The sequence below is a fragment of the Trachurus trachurus genome (assembly GCF_905171665.1).
Source record: "Trachurus trachurus genome assembly, chromosome: 24".
Lineage (NCBI taxonomy): Eukaryota > Metazoa > Chordata > Actinopteri > Carangiformes > Carangidae > Trachurus > Trachurus trachurus.
The window spans coordinates 19336205-19353699 of record NC_139910.1 but is presented as its reverse complement, the minus strand read 5'-3'; the positions used below and the strand labels follow the sequence as shown (position 1 = coordinate 19353699).

At 40.6% G+C, this 17495-nt stretch overlaps 2 protein-coding genes across 2 annotated transcripts in view; both read right to left on the bottom strand.

The window, feature by feature from the left end:
• Positions 1-3452, bottom strand: part of dse (dermatan sulfate epimerase) — a 29276-nt gene extending 25824 nt beyond the window's left edge. The window contains exons 1-2 of the mRNA XM_084000387.1: positions 3263-3452; positions 521-1019 (exon numbers count right to left, since the gene is read on the bottom strand). Of these exons, the coding sequence (XP_083856513.1) occupies positions 521-975 (455 nt within the window). The 5' untranslated portion in view covers positions 976-1019; positions 3263-3452. The remainder of the gene's footprint in view (positions 1-520; positions 1020-3262) is intronic.
• Positions 3453-8794: 5342 nt separating this feature from the next.
• nt5dc1 (5'-nucleotidase domain containing 1) overlaps positions 8795-17495 on the bottom strand; it is a 68295-nt gene continuing 59594 nt past the window's right edge. Inside the window, exons 11-12 of the mRNA XM_084000594.1 lie at positions 15142-15310; positions 8795-11272 (exon numbers count right to left, since the gene is read on the bottom strand). Of these exons, the coding sequence (XP_083856720.1) occupies positions 11160-11272; positions 15142-15310 (282 nt within the window). The 3' untranslated portion in view covers positions 8795-11159. The remainder of the gene's footprint in view (positions 11273-15141; positions 15311-17495) is intronic.

Below are 17495 nucleotides of genomic sequence, written 5' to 3'. Positions count from 1 at the left end.
CCCAAAGGGAATTTTGGAAAATTAAATTAGTAAATTCATATAGGCTGTTTGCATTTCTCTGTGATGTTTATAGAAGATGATTTGAGAAAGTCGAAGAATATTATGTAAGATGCAGAAACACTGCTTTAGGTAATGCTAACAATTAGGACAAAGTGGATTCAGTCCCAGTCTGGTATTCAGCACACATCTGAACATTTCATTTCCTTTCATCGGGGGTGCATGTTCAGGAGACAGCTGCTAAACATATTTCCTGGACCACAGACTTATCGGACCACAATGCAACTTCACCAGAGCGCCTCTGCATACAGAGAGAAATGAGAGGACTCAAGTGAGTGGGACTGGAGGGGGAGAGGATTTAGCATTAATACCCTGATGATACACACACAGGGGTGGAGAGAGATATCAGGAACCATCTGTAGCCGAAGCTCTTGATTTTCTAAGAAGAAAAACAGGCCTCAAATCTCACTGTGTCCAATTAAATAGATGAAATAATAATAAAAAAAAAAGACAGAAAATCTACCAACTAGGCTGAGCCGCCATCCTCTCCATGTAGTCCTTGGCCAGGTTGAGGGCCCCGGCCCTGTGAGGGTACAGCAGGCAGAACATGGACAGCACGCCCAGGTTGTTTCCATACACCTCATTCCAGCGGGCGCTGAACTCGGCGGGGCTCCAGGGGGGCAGGTACTCCTCGGGGTGCTCCAGCATCGTCTCCCCGGCTTCACGGATCCTCCTGGCCATGTCCCGATGAGTCCCCGCCGCCGAGTACTGCAGCGCCTCCACGTCCCCCCTGTTGAAGTACAACATGGGATGCCCTTCATAGTTGCCTCCCATGAAGGGGATTCCTCCACTGGGGTCCACGTCCGTCGCTGCTGCTGCTGCCGCCGCCGCCGCCGCCGCCGCCGCCACCAGGGCGAGCAGGGGCCACAGCAGACTTATGAAGAAGACTGTGGGGGCCCCACGGGTGTGGGTTCTCATCGTCTCATCAGAGAGGAGACCGTGGCATTGCCGAAGGAGCTCAGCTGAGAGGGAAAAAGAGGGGGGAAGAGCAGGATTTGAGAAAGCCAGCCCATATTCTGCACAAAAGCCCTGCATTCCTGGAATAATTAGATACAGCTGTAGTTCTGATGATGCAGGCTTTCCATACTGATGTCGACCATTATTGAGCCGCACTGTTAAAAAAAGTAGCCACAGTATACAGTCACATATAAAGTTGTGTTAGTGTTGTTACAACATCAGCAAAACTTCCAATCTCTAGGTAATATCAAAGAACCCATTTACCACACGGACGTTACACATGGCGGCTGTGTTGCACCTCTAACACCCGCTGTTACCTCATATTCACCCCCCCACCTACCCCACCCCCCCAACCAAGATTTATTTCTGAGTCACTATTGTGAGACAAGTCTAGCCATGCACACCCAGATGTCCAGACCAGCAGACCCGGAGGTCATAAAAGGCCCAGCGCCGCAGTAACACGACTCTGCTCTAGTGAAACAAGCTCTAAAAAACCAAACTGCTTTGCTTAACAGAAAGACAAGAGTTGGCCCAGAGTCTCTGCTCCGAACATGAGGGTAAATTCCATGACCTTAGTGGAGCTTCTGGCAAAGGCCTGGTGGAAAACCATTTGGTAGTGATTTAAACGACGTCTAGACTGGAGTCCGGTCTAATAGGTGTGAGCTGTCCAGGCTGTGTGTATAGTTTGTGTTGTGCTTGATAAACACGAAGAGGAACATTCACATGTTTCTCCTCCTAAGTTTCATTATGAGATTCGACCTTATGAGGCCAACACAAGGCACTAAATTATCACTGGGAATCTGTGACTGACTGTGTTATACAATGAGGAACTTTTTTTTTTTTTTTTTTTTTTACTGAAGAGGCCTGAATCTACATCTGACTTGCCTGAAGCTGTTTAACTAAATACAATGGATAATATTTAGGTAGGGGTGCGTAGTAGGTCTGTAGAGTTACTCAGCTGCAATATCAATACAGCCACAGCCTCACCTAAGCTTTTAGAGGCTCCAAGGTCCAAGGCATTCAATTGATTAATATGACAGATAATTCAAATTGGGTTGTGTTACAAAAAAAGATTAAGTGTCAAAATGGCTTATCAAGCAAAATACATGCAGGTTAAAGTGCTGATGTGGCCATTGTCTCTGATTGAAGTCATTGTAAATCAAATAGCAGAAACATGACCTTGCGGTGTGGGGAAGTTGTGATGTTATTTTACTATAGGATTGCGACACAACTTTGACAAATGCCAATTATGCAAACAGATTATGCTCGTTGCAGCTTTAACATGAGGCATTAGTGCAGTAGAATAGTGACTGAAATGAGTCAAGTGTCATGGATCGGTACTGAATGCTTGGTGAGATCCACATGTGTTCGCATTAAAACCACCAACAACGATTAGTAAGTTATTGTTCTTCACTGATCTGTTTGTTGATGTTCCAGTCATATTTTGATAATATAAACACATTCAAGTATAGCAGGCAGCAAAACACCATTTTATAGAATAAGATTATAATTCACATGCTCCTTTGGTGTTTGTGAAACACTATTAACAAAGGACTTGTTAAAGCATTACACTGGAGTCATTCTACAGTGTCACAATCCTTATATTAGGCTACTATAAGTTAGACCTTAAACTTTTGTATCAATGTTATCATTCCTCCATGTATTATGGGATTATTACAGTACAGTGTGTATTAGAAAATAAAACTGAATTGAATTGTCTTTGTAAGAGTAATCAGTTTCCAAAGTGCAAACTTAAAAAACAAATTCTACCTTCATCTGGGCCTCAACTGTCTCCATGTCTAACTTCCTGTCCTTAAAACTATGTTATTCCCACAAATACTTCAATATGTCAGTAAACAGTGTCTCACGGTAGTTTTAACAGCAGAGGTTTCTCTCTAAACCACCAGTGAGTGTCATGGTTTAAGCCACAGAGGCAACTCCTCCATCTTCTGCTTCTTCTTGTGGATAAGATCCTACATTAACTCTTGTCAAACTTTTTAACTTTTCCGTGCATGGTGTCCGTCTTTCAGTTTCATTAGATGACCTATGCCACACGATAGCGTCTGTTTAATATTTTTGAATCGACCTCTACTAATCGATGAGGTGTTTTTCCCCAACAGCAATATCAATGTATCGATTGCAGCCTATTGATAATCCAAAAAGAAATCTGCGCACAGAAGTTGCCTTGTTCCTGCTGCGGCCGCGGAAAGACTCTGGAGCAGTGAAGGGGAAAAGAGGTTCACGTTACCTGTCAGAAGCGGTGCTTACTCCTCGGTGTTCCCGTCCTCTCTTCTACCATTTCCTCCTCTGGTCTCGGCGGTGGTGTTTTTTTTTTTTTTTTTTTAACCAGACGTTATCAATATGGTTGAAAAGTTTTCAGAGACGAGGCAGAGTTGGGAAGCGGAGGGAAGGAATGTGTGAGTGCTGAGGGAACGTCATGCTGGCGAGTGAGGAGGGGCAGCAGGGGCGAGAGGCTTAAAGGAGACCTAATGAATTAAGTGAGCTCCCTCCTCCCACAATGCTGCAATACTACACTACTAAAACTAATGTAGGCGGGTTGACTTTTTATATTACTGACATCGATAAGTCTGGAAATTAACACTGTAGGTAGTTTTGAATGATAAAAGTGATAGATTCAAAACCATTATGATGTATCATTGACTTGCTCATGAGTTGCTGCCCTGTGGTTGCTGGTACCCACACACCCTCTCGCGAGAACACATTTAAGGTAAGGCTCCATCAACACCTGTGCCATACAAACCTAGCCTACAATTCTCAGTAGGCTACTATGTTTCGTAGCTGGACTAGTAAATAATGTCTTTGAGGGTTGCTTAGTTATCTTTGCTGTCGACAATGGTCAGTTTAAAAAGAAAAACGTTTTTTAAAAATTGTTTATAGTCCCATAAAGACTATGCCTATTTGGACAGGCCTACGGGTAGAGCCTTGTAGGCCTACAGGTCTTGAGACCACATTTTCAAGGTCTTGGTCTTGTCTCGGAATTGACTACATTTTAACTCAGTCTTGTCTTAATCTCAGTCGAGATGGACAGGAATTATTTTCTTTTTCTTTTTTTTTAACAGCCAGATGTGTCTCTCTGTCACTCGCTCACTTTGGTTTATGTAGCCTTATATAATTTGATAATTTTAAGATAATTAAAATTGTTCCACAAAAGTACATGTTTGTATCTGAAAAACTTGGTTGTCCCAGTGTCAAACATAGGATACTTAAAGGGGACATATTCTGCTCATTTCTGCTTCTTGACATGGTACCTTGATGTCTAAAAGTAATGTTAGTAACATGCTTTGGTCAGAAAAACCAAAAGATTGAGCACAGCTGGGTTCTCTATGTACACACCAGTTTCACAGCCCTGCTCTAAACGGTCGGTTTAGAATCTTCGCTCTAGTAGCTGAGGTAACCATGGGAGCGAGGGCTTGAATGTTCACATCACCCGGCTTGTGATGTAACAAGCCGGGTGAAATTAAAAACGGCTTGTTAAAGCAGAAGTGAGTGGTCCGGTCGTTTTCGCTAATGCTGCGTTCCAGGCAGGCTTTTGAAATCGTAAATTACAGCTTCAAGTCACAACTTACGACTTTGTAGCGTTTCAGGCAACCCACTCGTGTTTTTCCGACCTGTTTTACCAGTGAAAATCACTATAACGGCCACTCGTAACTTCCGACCGGTGAACTCGTACCAGATCGAACTGGTACGACTTCATGGTCGGAAAAATACCTGTTTCCTTGAACGCACCATAACAGTCCTCGTCCCTACGTCACCACATTCACGGCGTTCCTTGGCTGCACACACAGCCCTGCATGCCGTTCTCTCTCCTCATTGGATAAAAACTGTAGGATACGATAAATGTTTTCTCTTCGGTTCAGAGCAGAGCAGAGGGACTGAGAGACCCGTGTTTCAGTCCAAACACTCTATGTAAGTGATTGCTGTCGGAAGATATAACTATTTAAGACTTATATTAACACAAATATATCACTTACTTCTGCTTTAAGAGACACATTTTCTGACTATGGCAGTTTACAAAATATTGACGTAGTTGTCAAAACTGACGTTTAAGGGGTGAGGAGGCACTCTGGATACGCAAATACACATACTAAAACAATGAAAAATTGAGTTTTGCATAATATGTCCCCTTTAAGGTTCTGTGTTCTTCTGTTCAATGAATCCATACTTGGTTTCAACTGAATATGCTATAGATTTTATATATAATTATCTTTTATTTTTAGCTGACAAATAGCCTAATGTAAATATCAAGCCACATGATTGTAAATGACTACTGTACTAAAAACAGAAATGGTCTTGGAAATGGTCTTGAAAATGGTCTTGCATTGGTTTGGTCTCGGTCTTGGACTTGGTCTTGCCTCCCTCAAAGTCTTGGTCTTGTCTTGGTCTTGCTCTGGTCTCAGTCTTGACTTATTCTCGGGTTAGGTGGTCATAAAGATGTGACAAAAATGTGAAAATTTAACTTAAAAAGGCAGATGCACTTGACAAGACTGGTCACTTTTGTTTTCTATACATTTCCAAAACCTTTAAAATGATCCCTGGCTGGCACTTAGCTGATCACTAACGTAGTCAGACACTGATATTTGGTTGAATGTTGGGTGACCAAAATTCACAGGGACATCAGGACGTCTAACACTAGTGTCAGTTTGACGTAGCCTACAACACTGACATTGATATTTTGTTGGTAAAGTTGTCTTGCTAAGTAACCAGTTTTCCAGTGCCTTCTTGACATGGAGCACAGACATTCCTGTGGAGCAAAACCCACCATCTACCAAATGTCAGTGTCAATTTTGACACCAACTCTATTTTTATTTACAACTAGAATTTTATTGTCTTCCGATGATATTGTTTGGCCCAGCATACAGGCCCAAATCTGGCTTCAATCTGGCCCGCATACAACTTTTTTTGATGCTGCTCCACATGTGAACCATACACAGAAAAACCTTCTGACAATACCAGAAGATAACACCCACAATCTGTCCATATATGGCAAGACTCAACCCCAAATCTAAATTTTTTTTTGACATTACATTGATGTCCAGTGGCTGCTGGATGGACAATGTAATCTGACAGCGAAATTAAGACATTCTTCATCCTAATGTAAACCAGTAATTATAAGCTATAAAACAAAATGCTTGTCAGTACACTGGGAACTGAACTTGTTGTACTACTTCTTGAATGGGCCACTGGGAAACATGACAGCTCTAGGTATTAGTTATTTTGTCAACCTTGTAGTTATTAAGTGGCTGAGTGGAGCCAGATTCATAAAACATGAAATATCAGCATGCTCAACTGCAACATGGCTCTAAAAAGCTATCAAACAAAGCTAATTAATGAGACTAAAGTGAAGTGTTGTGATTAATTATTGCAGGGATATTTCAGTTTCACATTTTCCCTTAGTGTGATGTGTTTTAGCCTAAAACATTAGCAGGCATTGCTAAATATAGCAATTAATTGTGGATTTACACTTTAAACTGTAAACCAATAAAATATTATATGCATAAATACTGTTATAAAATAAAGCTACAAAACCACAGCTTTCAGGCTGACCATCCCCTAATGCGGAATTACATTTTCGTGAATCAGCAGTATGTAAGAAAAAATACTGACAGCTACCGCACTTTGTCTTTATAAGGCAGAAACAGCTTTACACTAATGGGGGACTGGACTGGTGTGAGACAGGGCTTTGACCCTGTAGCTCAGTTCAATGGCCTGAGTCGTAGAACTGCTTTGGACACACAAGGGAAAATAATGAAATAAAATACCTAAAAAATAAACATTGTTGCTTTTCTTCCAGTTTATATAATTCATCTGTTGTCATGAATGGGTGTTAACCAGCTCATGTTTCAGGTTTGGCACCATGTGTTCCCCTTTAAACCATTTCAACTCAAGTGCACACAGCCACAGTAAAAGTCAAGCAAAGGCAGTAGTGTCAGATCATGATGTACATTTCTCTACTATTTTAATAGAGAGCAGCTATAGAACATATTTACATTCCACCATGTCCCAAAGTCCATGATGACACAGGTGAGGAAATACTTCCTTTTAACGGGAGAAAACCTGGATGTGACTGGGTTCTATAGGTGGATGTAGAGAGAGAACAATAGAGAGACAGCAGAAAGAAAGTGAACATAAAGCAATGAAAGTTCCTTATAGAGATATTACAATAACAGCAGCAGTGGGCGTTGAGAGGGATCACGGCGGCTATAGGTGGCTTGGAATGACGGATCCAAACTCCACAGATGTGGAGGTTGAACAACCAAGAGGATAAGAGAGGAAAGAGACGAGGAAGCACAAAACTACTAGATAGAGAAGAAGTCAAGTAACTAGCCTACCATGTGTTAATGGGATATGAATGCAAACAAGTGGTGAGGGAAAGAGGAGTTGAGTGCATCACGGGAAGTCCCTGGGCAGCCTAGGCCAATAGCAGCATAACTAAGAGGGGTTCAAAGCAAGCCTGAGCCAGCCCTAGCCAGCTACTATCACAGCTTTATCAAACATGAAAGTTTGAAGTCTTATCTTAAACATGGAGAGGGTGTCTGCCTTCCAGACCAGGCCAGATAGTAAGACAGGATTTTCACATAAGCAGGAGGAATTGTAATTTGATTCTGCTCGTTTCCTGGATGTACAGAAGCTAATATTGGAGAAATGTGGTTTCCTCTCCAAGTTCTCATCAGTACACATACATCAGCATTTTGGATCAACTCAAGAGAGTTGTGTGGGAGCACTGATATTAAGGATTTTCAATAATCCACCCCATAAGTAATATATAAACGGACTAGTTTTTACACATAGACATAGGATATGCGTGTGTTTTTGCAAAGTTATGGGAATGTTAGGGGGAATTGGCAACCCTTGAAGTTTGTTTTATGTGGGAGTTAAAAGATTTTTCCAGATCAAAGACAATTCAGAGATTTGTTACAGTGATGCTATATGAGCCAGGGCAATTCTATCTCTAAAGTGATGAGAAAGTCATTTATAACTTCCTCAAGTACTGTCTGTCTCTGTGCATAAATCCTGAATCCTAAAATAAACTATTGTTCTGTGGAAAGTCACACTACAAACTGGTTACTGCTTTCTCCAGGAATTTATAGTGGAAGAGAAGGTTAGATACAGGTCCCTTCTAAAAACCCATGGTCAATATGCTTTTTCTTTTTGAACATGTTAGCTACTTTAAAGGACAAAGGCTCTTAATAAATGACTATAAATGACAGAATGACTACATCTGATAAAAACAATTACCACCTAAAGGTAAAACTTCCTTAAATAGCCTAGATGGAATTAGGTCGAAGAGACGGACTGATGGTTTAGATAAAGACATCATGAAATCATTTGTTGGTGATGCACAATGACAGAAACAAATATATCATGTTTTACAGCTGTCTCTATGGTTTCTGGTAGGGATGGGAATTGAGAATTTGCATATTTTCACTGTCATAACACCTCATTGCTGTGGAGTGATGTCTAATGAGGTGGGTAATAAAGAGATTACGGATTACCGGGCGTGTTTGTTTCATAGTCCGGTAAGGCAGTCCATGTTTCTCGCGAGACAAGATCTGGGACACTGGGTCGGGGACGCTGATCTTGCAAGGTTGGTTTTCAGCCATTCTCCCTGTAACAAGTAATTTAACCATCACAATAACTCAGAAGCTGTTTAATTTAGATGGAAATCTTGCATAGTTCCTCTTTAAAGTTTGATGGACTTGGAAGGTTTTTATTTGCTGAATTTTTTTTAAAGAACACTCAGAACCAGGAAGCATTTTAGTAAGAAAATTGTATAACATTTTATTTCATTGACAGTACTTCAACACTTGAACAGAATTAAACTTTTCCTGTGTTTTCAAGGACTTAAGACCACAAATTAATCCAACATAAGGCAAATGTGCATGTCAAATTTTCAAGGTCAGATGAGAAAAGAAAAAAGTACAATCACAACAGCTGTATGCATAAAACACTTGCACACACAGCACAAGTAATAATTCACTTTGGATGACCAATCTCACGTACGCGGTGACAGCTATGTGCAGCTTATTATCAAAATATTCCCTCTTCATTTGTGAAATGGTGGTCATCTTAAAGGGACACTTCAAATTTGGGAAATCATCTTTTCAACCATTTACTTAGAACTAAATGAGAAGACTGAAACCAGTGTCATCTCTGTGTGCTTTGAGGCAGGTCTGGGATGTTTAGCATATCTTAGCACAAAGATGGCTTAGCTTATCTATCAGCTGGAAGGTTATAGGAGTTTAGAATGAGCTTATTTGCAGCTATGTAGTGTGCAGAAGTGGATGTGGATTTTTTTATTTGAAATTCCACAATAGCTGAGACATTAAAAATCATTCAGTATTCAGGATGTTACAATATCCCTGAAACTAAAGAATCACAATATGAGTGCAACAGGCCTATCATAATTCAGTGGAGGGCATTTGTAAGACATATGTTCACTAGGCTATTGTTCTTCTTTTGCTAATGTAAACTGAGAAAACAGTTGACACCAAATCATCTGAGAAGTAACATGAATTGGCATACCAAGGAAGAGTTTTGGAATTTGCCTTGGGCTGTAAAAGTCATGGATAATTGTCAAACTGTTTTCTGGTTTTGTTCAGATGATTCAAAAGTAACGGTTTGTTATTGTTATAAATGTATGTTGGTTATCATTAGTTACCATTTCCCATATTGTTAAATATCTGACCTCCACACCTAAACTTGTGGATAAATAAAATCTGAATTAAACCCAAAACAGTAGAAAATACCAAGAACTGACCATAGAATTGTATCCAATAGCACGTTTGCTTTTATCCATTTTTATATCTTAGAAATATGGACCTGCACACATTAGACTCTAGAAAGGGTAGACTAAATATAATTTGCACCTGTGCAACTGTGTTCAAAGGTTGGTTCTCAGTTAGTAGATAGATGGAGACTTGTATTTTCTTACAGTACTACTACTAGGTAAATACAAGAACTCATGGAAGTGATTCTTGAATTAGTGACGACTTTTACAGCTATTAAGACTAAACTGTTTTGTACGTCTCAGTGCTAAGTTATGCAAAAAACTTAGAGCATGTGCCGAGATAAACCCTGATATCAATCTTCTCTGACAGAGAACAAGCAAGCTTTAATAGATTTGTCCCAAACTGAGTATTCCTCCGATGTTATGGCACAACTTCAGTCTATGCACACCGACAAAATAACCATTCAGGAGTCGGTTAAAGCATATCTCAGTCTGGTACTGCATATAAACGAAGAACAAGTAGTCCACTTTTTTTTTTTTTTTACACAATCACTCAAAGAGCACATATCACTGTTGCACCAAAAATAATACAGAGAACATCTAGCATAGTTGTATTATCCATTATTATTATCATTATTATTATTATTGTTTCCCAAGGGTTGTGTCTTTTGAAACAGCCAACACAAAGGACGGCGTGGTGCCAGCTCTTCAGCAACACCTTCCACGAAACTGACACAGTGGGAACATTAGACCTTAAACCTCATCTTAAGGTTACTAAAATGCATACAGTGAAACTATATTTGAAAAAAATTAAGACTTCACAACAACAGTGTTATACAGAAATACTGCCACAATGATTCCAAAGGATTCTTAAGGGACAAACACACTGTGACCTTTTGGGCTTGCTTACAGTAGATAACACTCTTGAGGTAATCACTTTAGGGAAAACAGGTGGTAAAATGTACACTTTTTTTTTCGTAAAAGTTTGAAGAATTAATTTAAAACAATCTACTACTGAAAATAAGGGAGGGGCATCACACAATAACACTACATCTCTTATTATTACTGTATGCAGACACGCGTACTTATTTTGTCGTATTTCCACGTATACGGTACACTAAACCACGAAACGACGTTCAAATGTAGGCGTTATTACAGAGAGATACTGTAGCTTACATTCACATGGTTTCTCTGAATGGATGAGGAGTGTATGCTTCCTGTGCTCCACAGATGGTGGTGGGGGTCATCAGGTGGGAAACTACAGGCAAAAAAATGGAGGCACATTCCTCTCCTGAGGCAGAGGGGTAAGGGAGGTTGTTGTTTTTTTTTTTCAAACTTTTTCATTTTTTCCTTTTTCTCTTGATTTTTTTAATATATATACACATGTATTTCTTTTTTATGACAGGCTCCCGCACATCTTCAGCAAAGAATCTGGAGGCCTGGGGTAGTAACCAGTGGTGCAGGGCTTGTCTGGAGAAAACCTGGGGAACTTGTAATCCAGGGGGAGATCTAGACAGAGCAAGATCAAAGAGGTAAAAACAGATTTATGCACAACATGTGCATTGTTGCTGAACAGTAAATGCTCAAAAGTAATGTCTTATTATTCAACTGAAAAGCACACATTGTTCTTAACATCAGGTAGTAATCATACAGAGCTCACTATTATTGGCGTTTTATATTTTACACCCGAAGAGACAACTTTGACGTACAAGAATCCTAAATTACAGGCCTGCAAACTCAGGTAGTCTGAAAACATCATCCCTGAATAATCCACTGTAGACAATTAGCCGACATTTAGAATCTCTCACCCACAAAATCTGAAACTTGACAAAGCCTAAGGCTATAGCTATGCTACAATTATGTTTTCCAACCCCTAAAACAGAGATGTTTGGAAATGCTGCTGGATCCCTTTTTTTGTCAACTTGGTTAACATTTTCTTCATAAAGATTTGTATTGCTAGATTAGCCAGATCACTTTGGAGGACCTCAAAGGGTCTACTTTGAAGCCAATTTTATTTTCATAAATGTAATCTCTTCTCCTTCTCCTCCATTTTTGCTACTTTACTCCTGGTGTCCATGTTTTTCAGCCCCTACCAACACTGCTGGAGCCTTTTCAGTACAAACACCCCTTGGCTGTGTTGTAGTCTGGTGGGCAGAAACTGATACTTTTAATATTGATGCCCTGCACACCAACCTCACCTCCTGAGGTAAATTAATCATAATATATAAATATGTATTATTTCTGACAAGGTTATATATCATTGTGTAAAATAGAGTGATTGACGTTTGGTAACAGATTTGCATTGTCAGTGCACCTGGCTGGCACATTTACTCCTGTTAAACTGGAGCAAAGAAACACAGAAGAGGCTCCACTGGCTGTGGTTCAGTAGTGTTTGAACCCCGTGTCCTGTTGTGTTTAGTTATTTTGGCAAAAAGATGTCAGTGGATTTGATCTGCTTCTGACGTGTGTTATCGTCTTTTTTACAACAAATATGTAGTGGATTGTTGTGGAGCGGTTGGGACACGTGTCGGCCATCGCTAACTGGCCAAGTCAATTTTTGCAGAAATGCATCAAACTGAGATTTCTTTGGAAATCTGCGGCACTTTCAGCCACATTCAGGGTGAAAAAAACCCTGGCACCGTCATTCTATGGGAGACAAACACCATTTTTCCCTGGAACCGATCTGCAACAGTGGTAATTCTGACTTTGGCTCCACATCTGTCTCTGGTTCAGTCGCTGTTTTGACTCTTGTGAGTGTTTCTGTGCTGAAAGATGAAGCGACTGTTTGATGTGGCAGATTCTGAACCACTAAAAGTTGAACATCAGATTGTTTTCTTCCTGTTTTTACACCATGAATCCGATTCTCATGCATGTGTAGCATATGAGTGTGCTCTAAACAACAGACAGCAACACATTTGATTGATGCCACGTTGAAGGAAACAGATGTAACTTTCTTGTTTTGCTGTTTGTGATTTAACGAACGCAAAACACACTAAACTGTTTACCTGTTGTCTTGATAAATTCAATTTAATGTTCATTTCTATGAAACTATTTCCATCAAAAACAGACTCATGTCAAACTTATCACTCTGCTCTCTCCTGTTAGCATTAATATGGTTTTCACCTGCTTTACCACTCTCTCATTTAATGTTAGAGCACTGTCAATGTCAATTTCATGCAGCCCTTCACAATACATCTTCTTTATATACAGTAGAAGAACAATGAGATCAAGCAGGGCCGTTGCTAGGAATTCTGGGCCCCATTAACTCATTGAGTGCCATTGACGTCTATGGACGTCAATCAAAATCCAACGCTTGAGTGCCACTGACGTTCATAGACGTCAAATGCAGTTTTCTGCGGCTGGTAAATGGGGACGCTCTCGCGCACACTCTGAGTAATTTTGGGGCTTCTGGGATGTGTAGAACGAAGAAGACTGTAGATCAGAGCAAGAAGTGAAGAAGAAGGAGAAGACGAGCGTGATCGGTACGGAGATAAGAAAGTCGGAAAAAGTTTCTATTTCTAGAGAAAACGACGGGCAGAGCCTGGAACAAGTGTAACGTGGAGCTGGAGGAAAGCTTAGCAACGGATGCTATTAGCATAGCTCCAGCATGAAGTGATCGGAGGAGGCAGGAAAGGTAAACTCATAGATGATCAGCACCGAAATGCCGAAGCGAAAGCGGAGGCGGATCGCGGAGTCAGTGACCGACGTGACGACGAACCGAGAGATCAGCGCGGTGAGTCGCTGCCGCGGCCGCGTCCAGCAGAGAGGCTGAAGACGCCATGACGTCTCCCTCCCTACTTCAGAGACGAGGGGAAGCAGCAGGAGGAGAAGGAGGAGAGGAGAGGGGGAGGGGGGCGTAGGAGAGGCTGAGGGGGCAGCAACCGCTCGTACTTGTTGTATTTTTGTTGTTGTTGTTGTTTTGTTTGTTTTTTGTTTGTTTGTTTGTTTTTTTTTTTTTTTTTTTGGGGGGGGGGGGTCAATGAAAAAACATGTGAAATGAAACTTTCAGATGTCTTACATGTTTTTGAAGCCAAAATTAAAACGGATAAATCACTATTTTTCTTGAGAGACTCTCTTTCACAAAAATGCATTTTTCTCAGCTTTCTAGAAAAAAAGTGGTCTTTTTGGTGCAACCAGGCTCTATTCAACTTAAGATATATCAAGAATGGAACAAGGTACAAACAAATGGTTTTTTCCCTAGTCAAATAGAGAGTCTCCTCTTTCCTTTGAGCTGTTTGGTGTTTTCAGAGTCATAGTACAAAATATTCTCTGGGTCTTGACATATTACTCAAAATGCCCCAGAACGCTGGCACATGGCACTGACCATTTTATAAAAGGGCTGGCACTCAATGAGTTAAAGAATACTAAAGTGGGCCCCTACCCCCTAACTTTTCCAGTTTTTTTTTTCTTAGACTACGTATGTATTATCATTTTTTATTTAGCCTACTTTGTTTTGATGCTAATGCAGCATTACTATGAGTATTAGTCAGAATAAATCAGTCATACAAAGGTTAGACTACTGGAGTTTTTTGTGGGTCCTACTGGACGCTGGGCCCCTAGAATTATCATCACCTTTCTCCCCTATACAACGGCCCTGGATCAAGTCAACTGGAAACCATCAAGCCTTAACAGGTTGTCCGTCCGTCTGTGTGTTCCAGAGTCATCTCTCTAAATCAAGCAAAATCAGTTTGAGCCCATTATTATTTACCCTATGCCAGGCCTCAACCATGTCATCTCTCATTCTTTCATTTTCAGTTTGACCCACTGGTAAAGACAAAAGTTGAAATGCTGTGTTCGATGCACAACTGTCTTGTTCGTGATAAACTGTTCTCATAATCTGGATCTTGATATGGATTTATTCAAACTGTAGCTAAGAATCATCATCAACATATCGACATCCAGATTACACTTCAACTCACCTGGGACAACCTGGGTTGTGTTGTCTGGAGCAGACCACTTCTACATTCAGACTGGATGCCACCAACAGCATCAGGGCTCATTACCATAAAGCTGCCAGGACACCCACACCTCCCTACACAAGCTGGCAACCTGCATGTCATCGCTTGTCACTAAGGACGAATGGCTTGGATGTTCTCACTGCTTTCAGTCTAAATGTACAGTGGTCTATCCAGAGGAGAGGTGTTATCCCCACCTAAGAGCATTATAACTTATCTCCCACTTAGTCTAACAGCTTTACTATACATTTATTTGGGAAGAGCCACATTGCTGAGTTGACATTACTTTTAAGGACTATTTTAAGAACCCTATTTGTGGCTAGTTTTCCCATCAGTCTTATTTCACAATCTTCTTTTTCTGATCACCATCCAACCATGATGAGCATTTTTGTCCTGTTTTTTTTATTCTCTCCTTCTACATACCTGCTATGTGCTCAACACTAGGGATGGCCATGGTGCTGTATTTGTGAATGCAGTGGGAGCACCAGGTCAGCTTCTGGCTCTCCTCATCCCCTCCTCCACTTTGATGTACATCGACAAAGTAAGAGCCCCACTGGTTGGACACGGCAGATGGTGTCTTCATGCCCTGCTCCTGTTGAGACAATCACAAACCAAACTATGTAACTGTGCATCAAGATTTTAAGATTCTCAGGCAAGTGCAGACATGATTAAAGGAAGCGCTCACTCTACTCTGAGCAGAGGGAATATAGAGAGACTTCAATCTGGCTTTTAACCAGACAGCATTGAGAGTTATTTTCAGAAATGCAATGAATCATTATTCTAAGAAAAAACCTTGCTGGCTTATTCATAATCAGTTATAGAACATCAATACATTTTATAGGTAGAACAAGCTGATAAGCAGCAATTGCTGCACAAACAGGATGTGGAAGGGGGATGTGAAAAGATACCAACCTAACAAACCTCAAAAAATACATTAAGCACATTGCACAAGATCAGCTAATGACATTAGGAGCTGTTGCAAAACACAGCAACAAGATATAAAAAGAGGCGTATCATGATGTTATCACATACATTTCTAAATATATGTGAAAAGGAACCAAAAACCAGAATTAAGTATGATTTCCTGACATATTTTTAAAGATGGAGGAATTATTTTGAGTATAGGTCATTATTACTACTGTCATCAAACAGCCCTACATAATACTTTTTTGCGGATGACCCTGTCCTAAGCAGCACATTACTTTCTGTGCTGGTGCTCCTGCAGAAGATCTGATCTGAATCTATGGAAGGTAATACACCAACTGTGTCAGTGGTTCCAAACCTAGGGGCCAGGGGACAGTGGTCATTGTTTTTTTAACTGGGATGAGCCAGTGATATCTATGTTATCCCCAGCTGGACCACATTATACACCTATTTTCTATCTCAGTCTGATTGTGCACTATAAAAGACAACATTATTGGCAAAATTGGGTTATCAGAGTGGAGAGCTGGTTGAAAGCAAAGTTTAAAAGAAAGAAAGCCAGTGAGCAGATGGTGGATTGACAAGTGAAAACAGAAAAGAAAGACGGGAGTTCCAGTCTGAAATGTTGAACTGATGATATTTTCAAGTGAAGCCTGAGTTAGAAAAGGCAAGAGCATGTTTAAGTACCCCAGAGAACCCCACATCAAATCTAATCTGATCTCATCACCACCAAGATTTCATCTGTCAGTAATGTTGGACCAACCTTACATCTGCAAATTAACATTAATGTATGTAAATACTGACAGCTTCCTCAGGCATACGTTGCACAGAGGGCAGTAGCGTAGCTAGTTGATGGGTGGGGAAGCCCATTAGCCAAAATAGTGCCCTGCAGCTTCTCAACCATTTTGATTGATGTGTGGTTGCGTTCCCAGACCTCAGCAACTGATAGGAATCATCACTAGAAGTATGACAATGAGAACAAAGTTCTAATTAACTGGAATTGAAATAAACCTTTGACACAGAGTTGTTAATTTGAACTGTGCACTAGAAGGTAAGCCATCATTGTTTGGACACAACTACATCTGCAGTGATCAAACGGTTGAAGTAACAGCTTTGGACAGTCCTCTACATTTTTGAGAAAAACAGGTCATGGTCTCTGTGTGTACTGACAAAAGATGACTCATCACTTTTTGACTGCCAGGATTACAGTATCCTGCTGGTTAATGTGAGAGATGCACGGATTACAGCTATATTGGCTGCTTCAGATTTTCTCCCTAAGACCTAGAACTGACACTTTGTAACTTTTCTTTCAACTTAGGCCCTGTCCACACGTAAGCACAAACGGCTGAAACTGGATACTTTTCTATGTGTTTGGGCCTATCATCCACGCCTTACGGCCTTTTTGCAATGGATTTGTAGATGCAAGCATGACGGTTGTCATGGATATAGTAAACAAAGATCTGCATTTTTGCGTTTACATATGGACAGAGACATTTTTTTAACGAGTTGGCGTGGATGTGAATTTTTTTTGCAAAAAATGTTACTCCATGCAGTCTTCCCTCCCAAATGGTACGTGTGGACAAGGCCTTGGTTGAACATCATTGACTATTAGCTCTTGAATAAGTGGGTGAGCGTCTCTCTCTCTCTCTAAACTAAAATCTTGTGACTGTTTTTAGACTGATTACTGATTCAGGATCACTACTATTATCAATGCCATCATCAAAGGCACAGTAGCAGTTCATGGTGATGGTTAAGCTTCTTGAAACTGACCACATTCAGGAGGTGATGGTGTCCGATTAAGTTTGTTTTTCCTCGTATTTCTGCTGTTGCCTCTTTTAACGTTTTACAAACTGTAA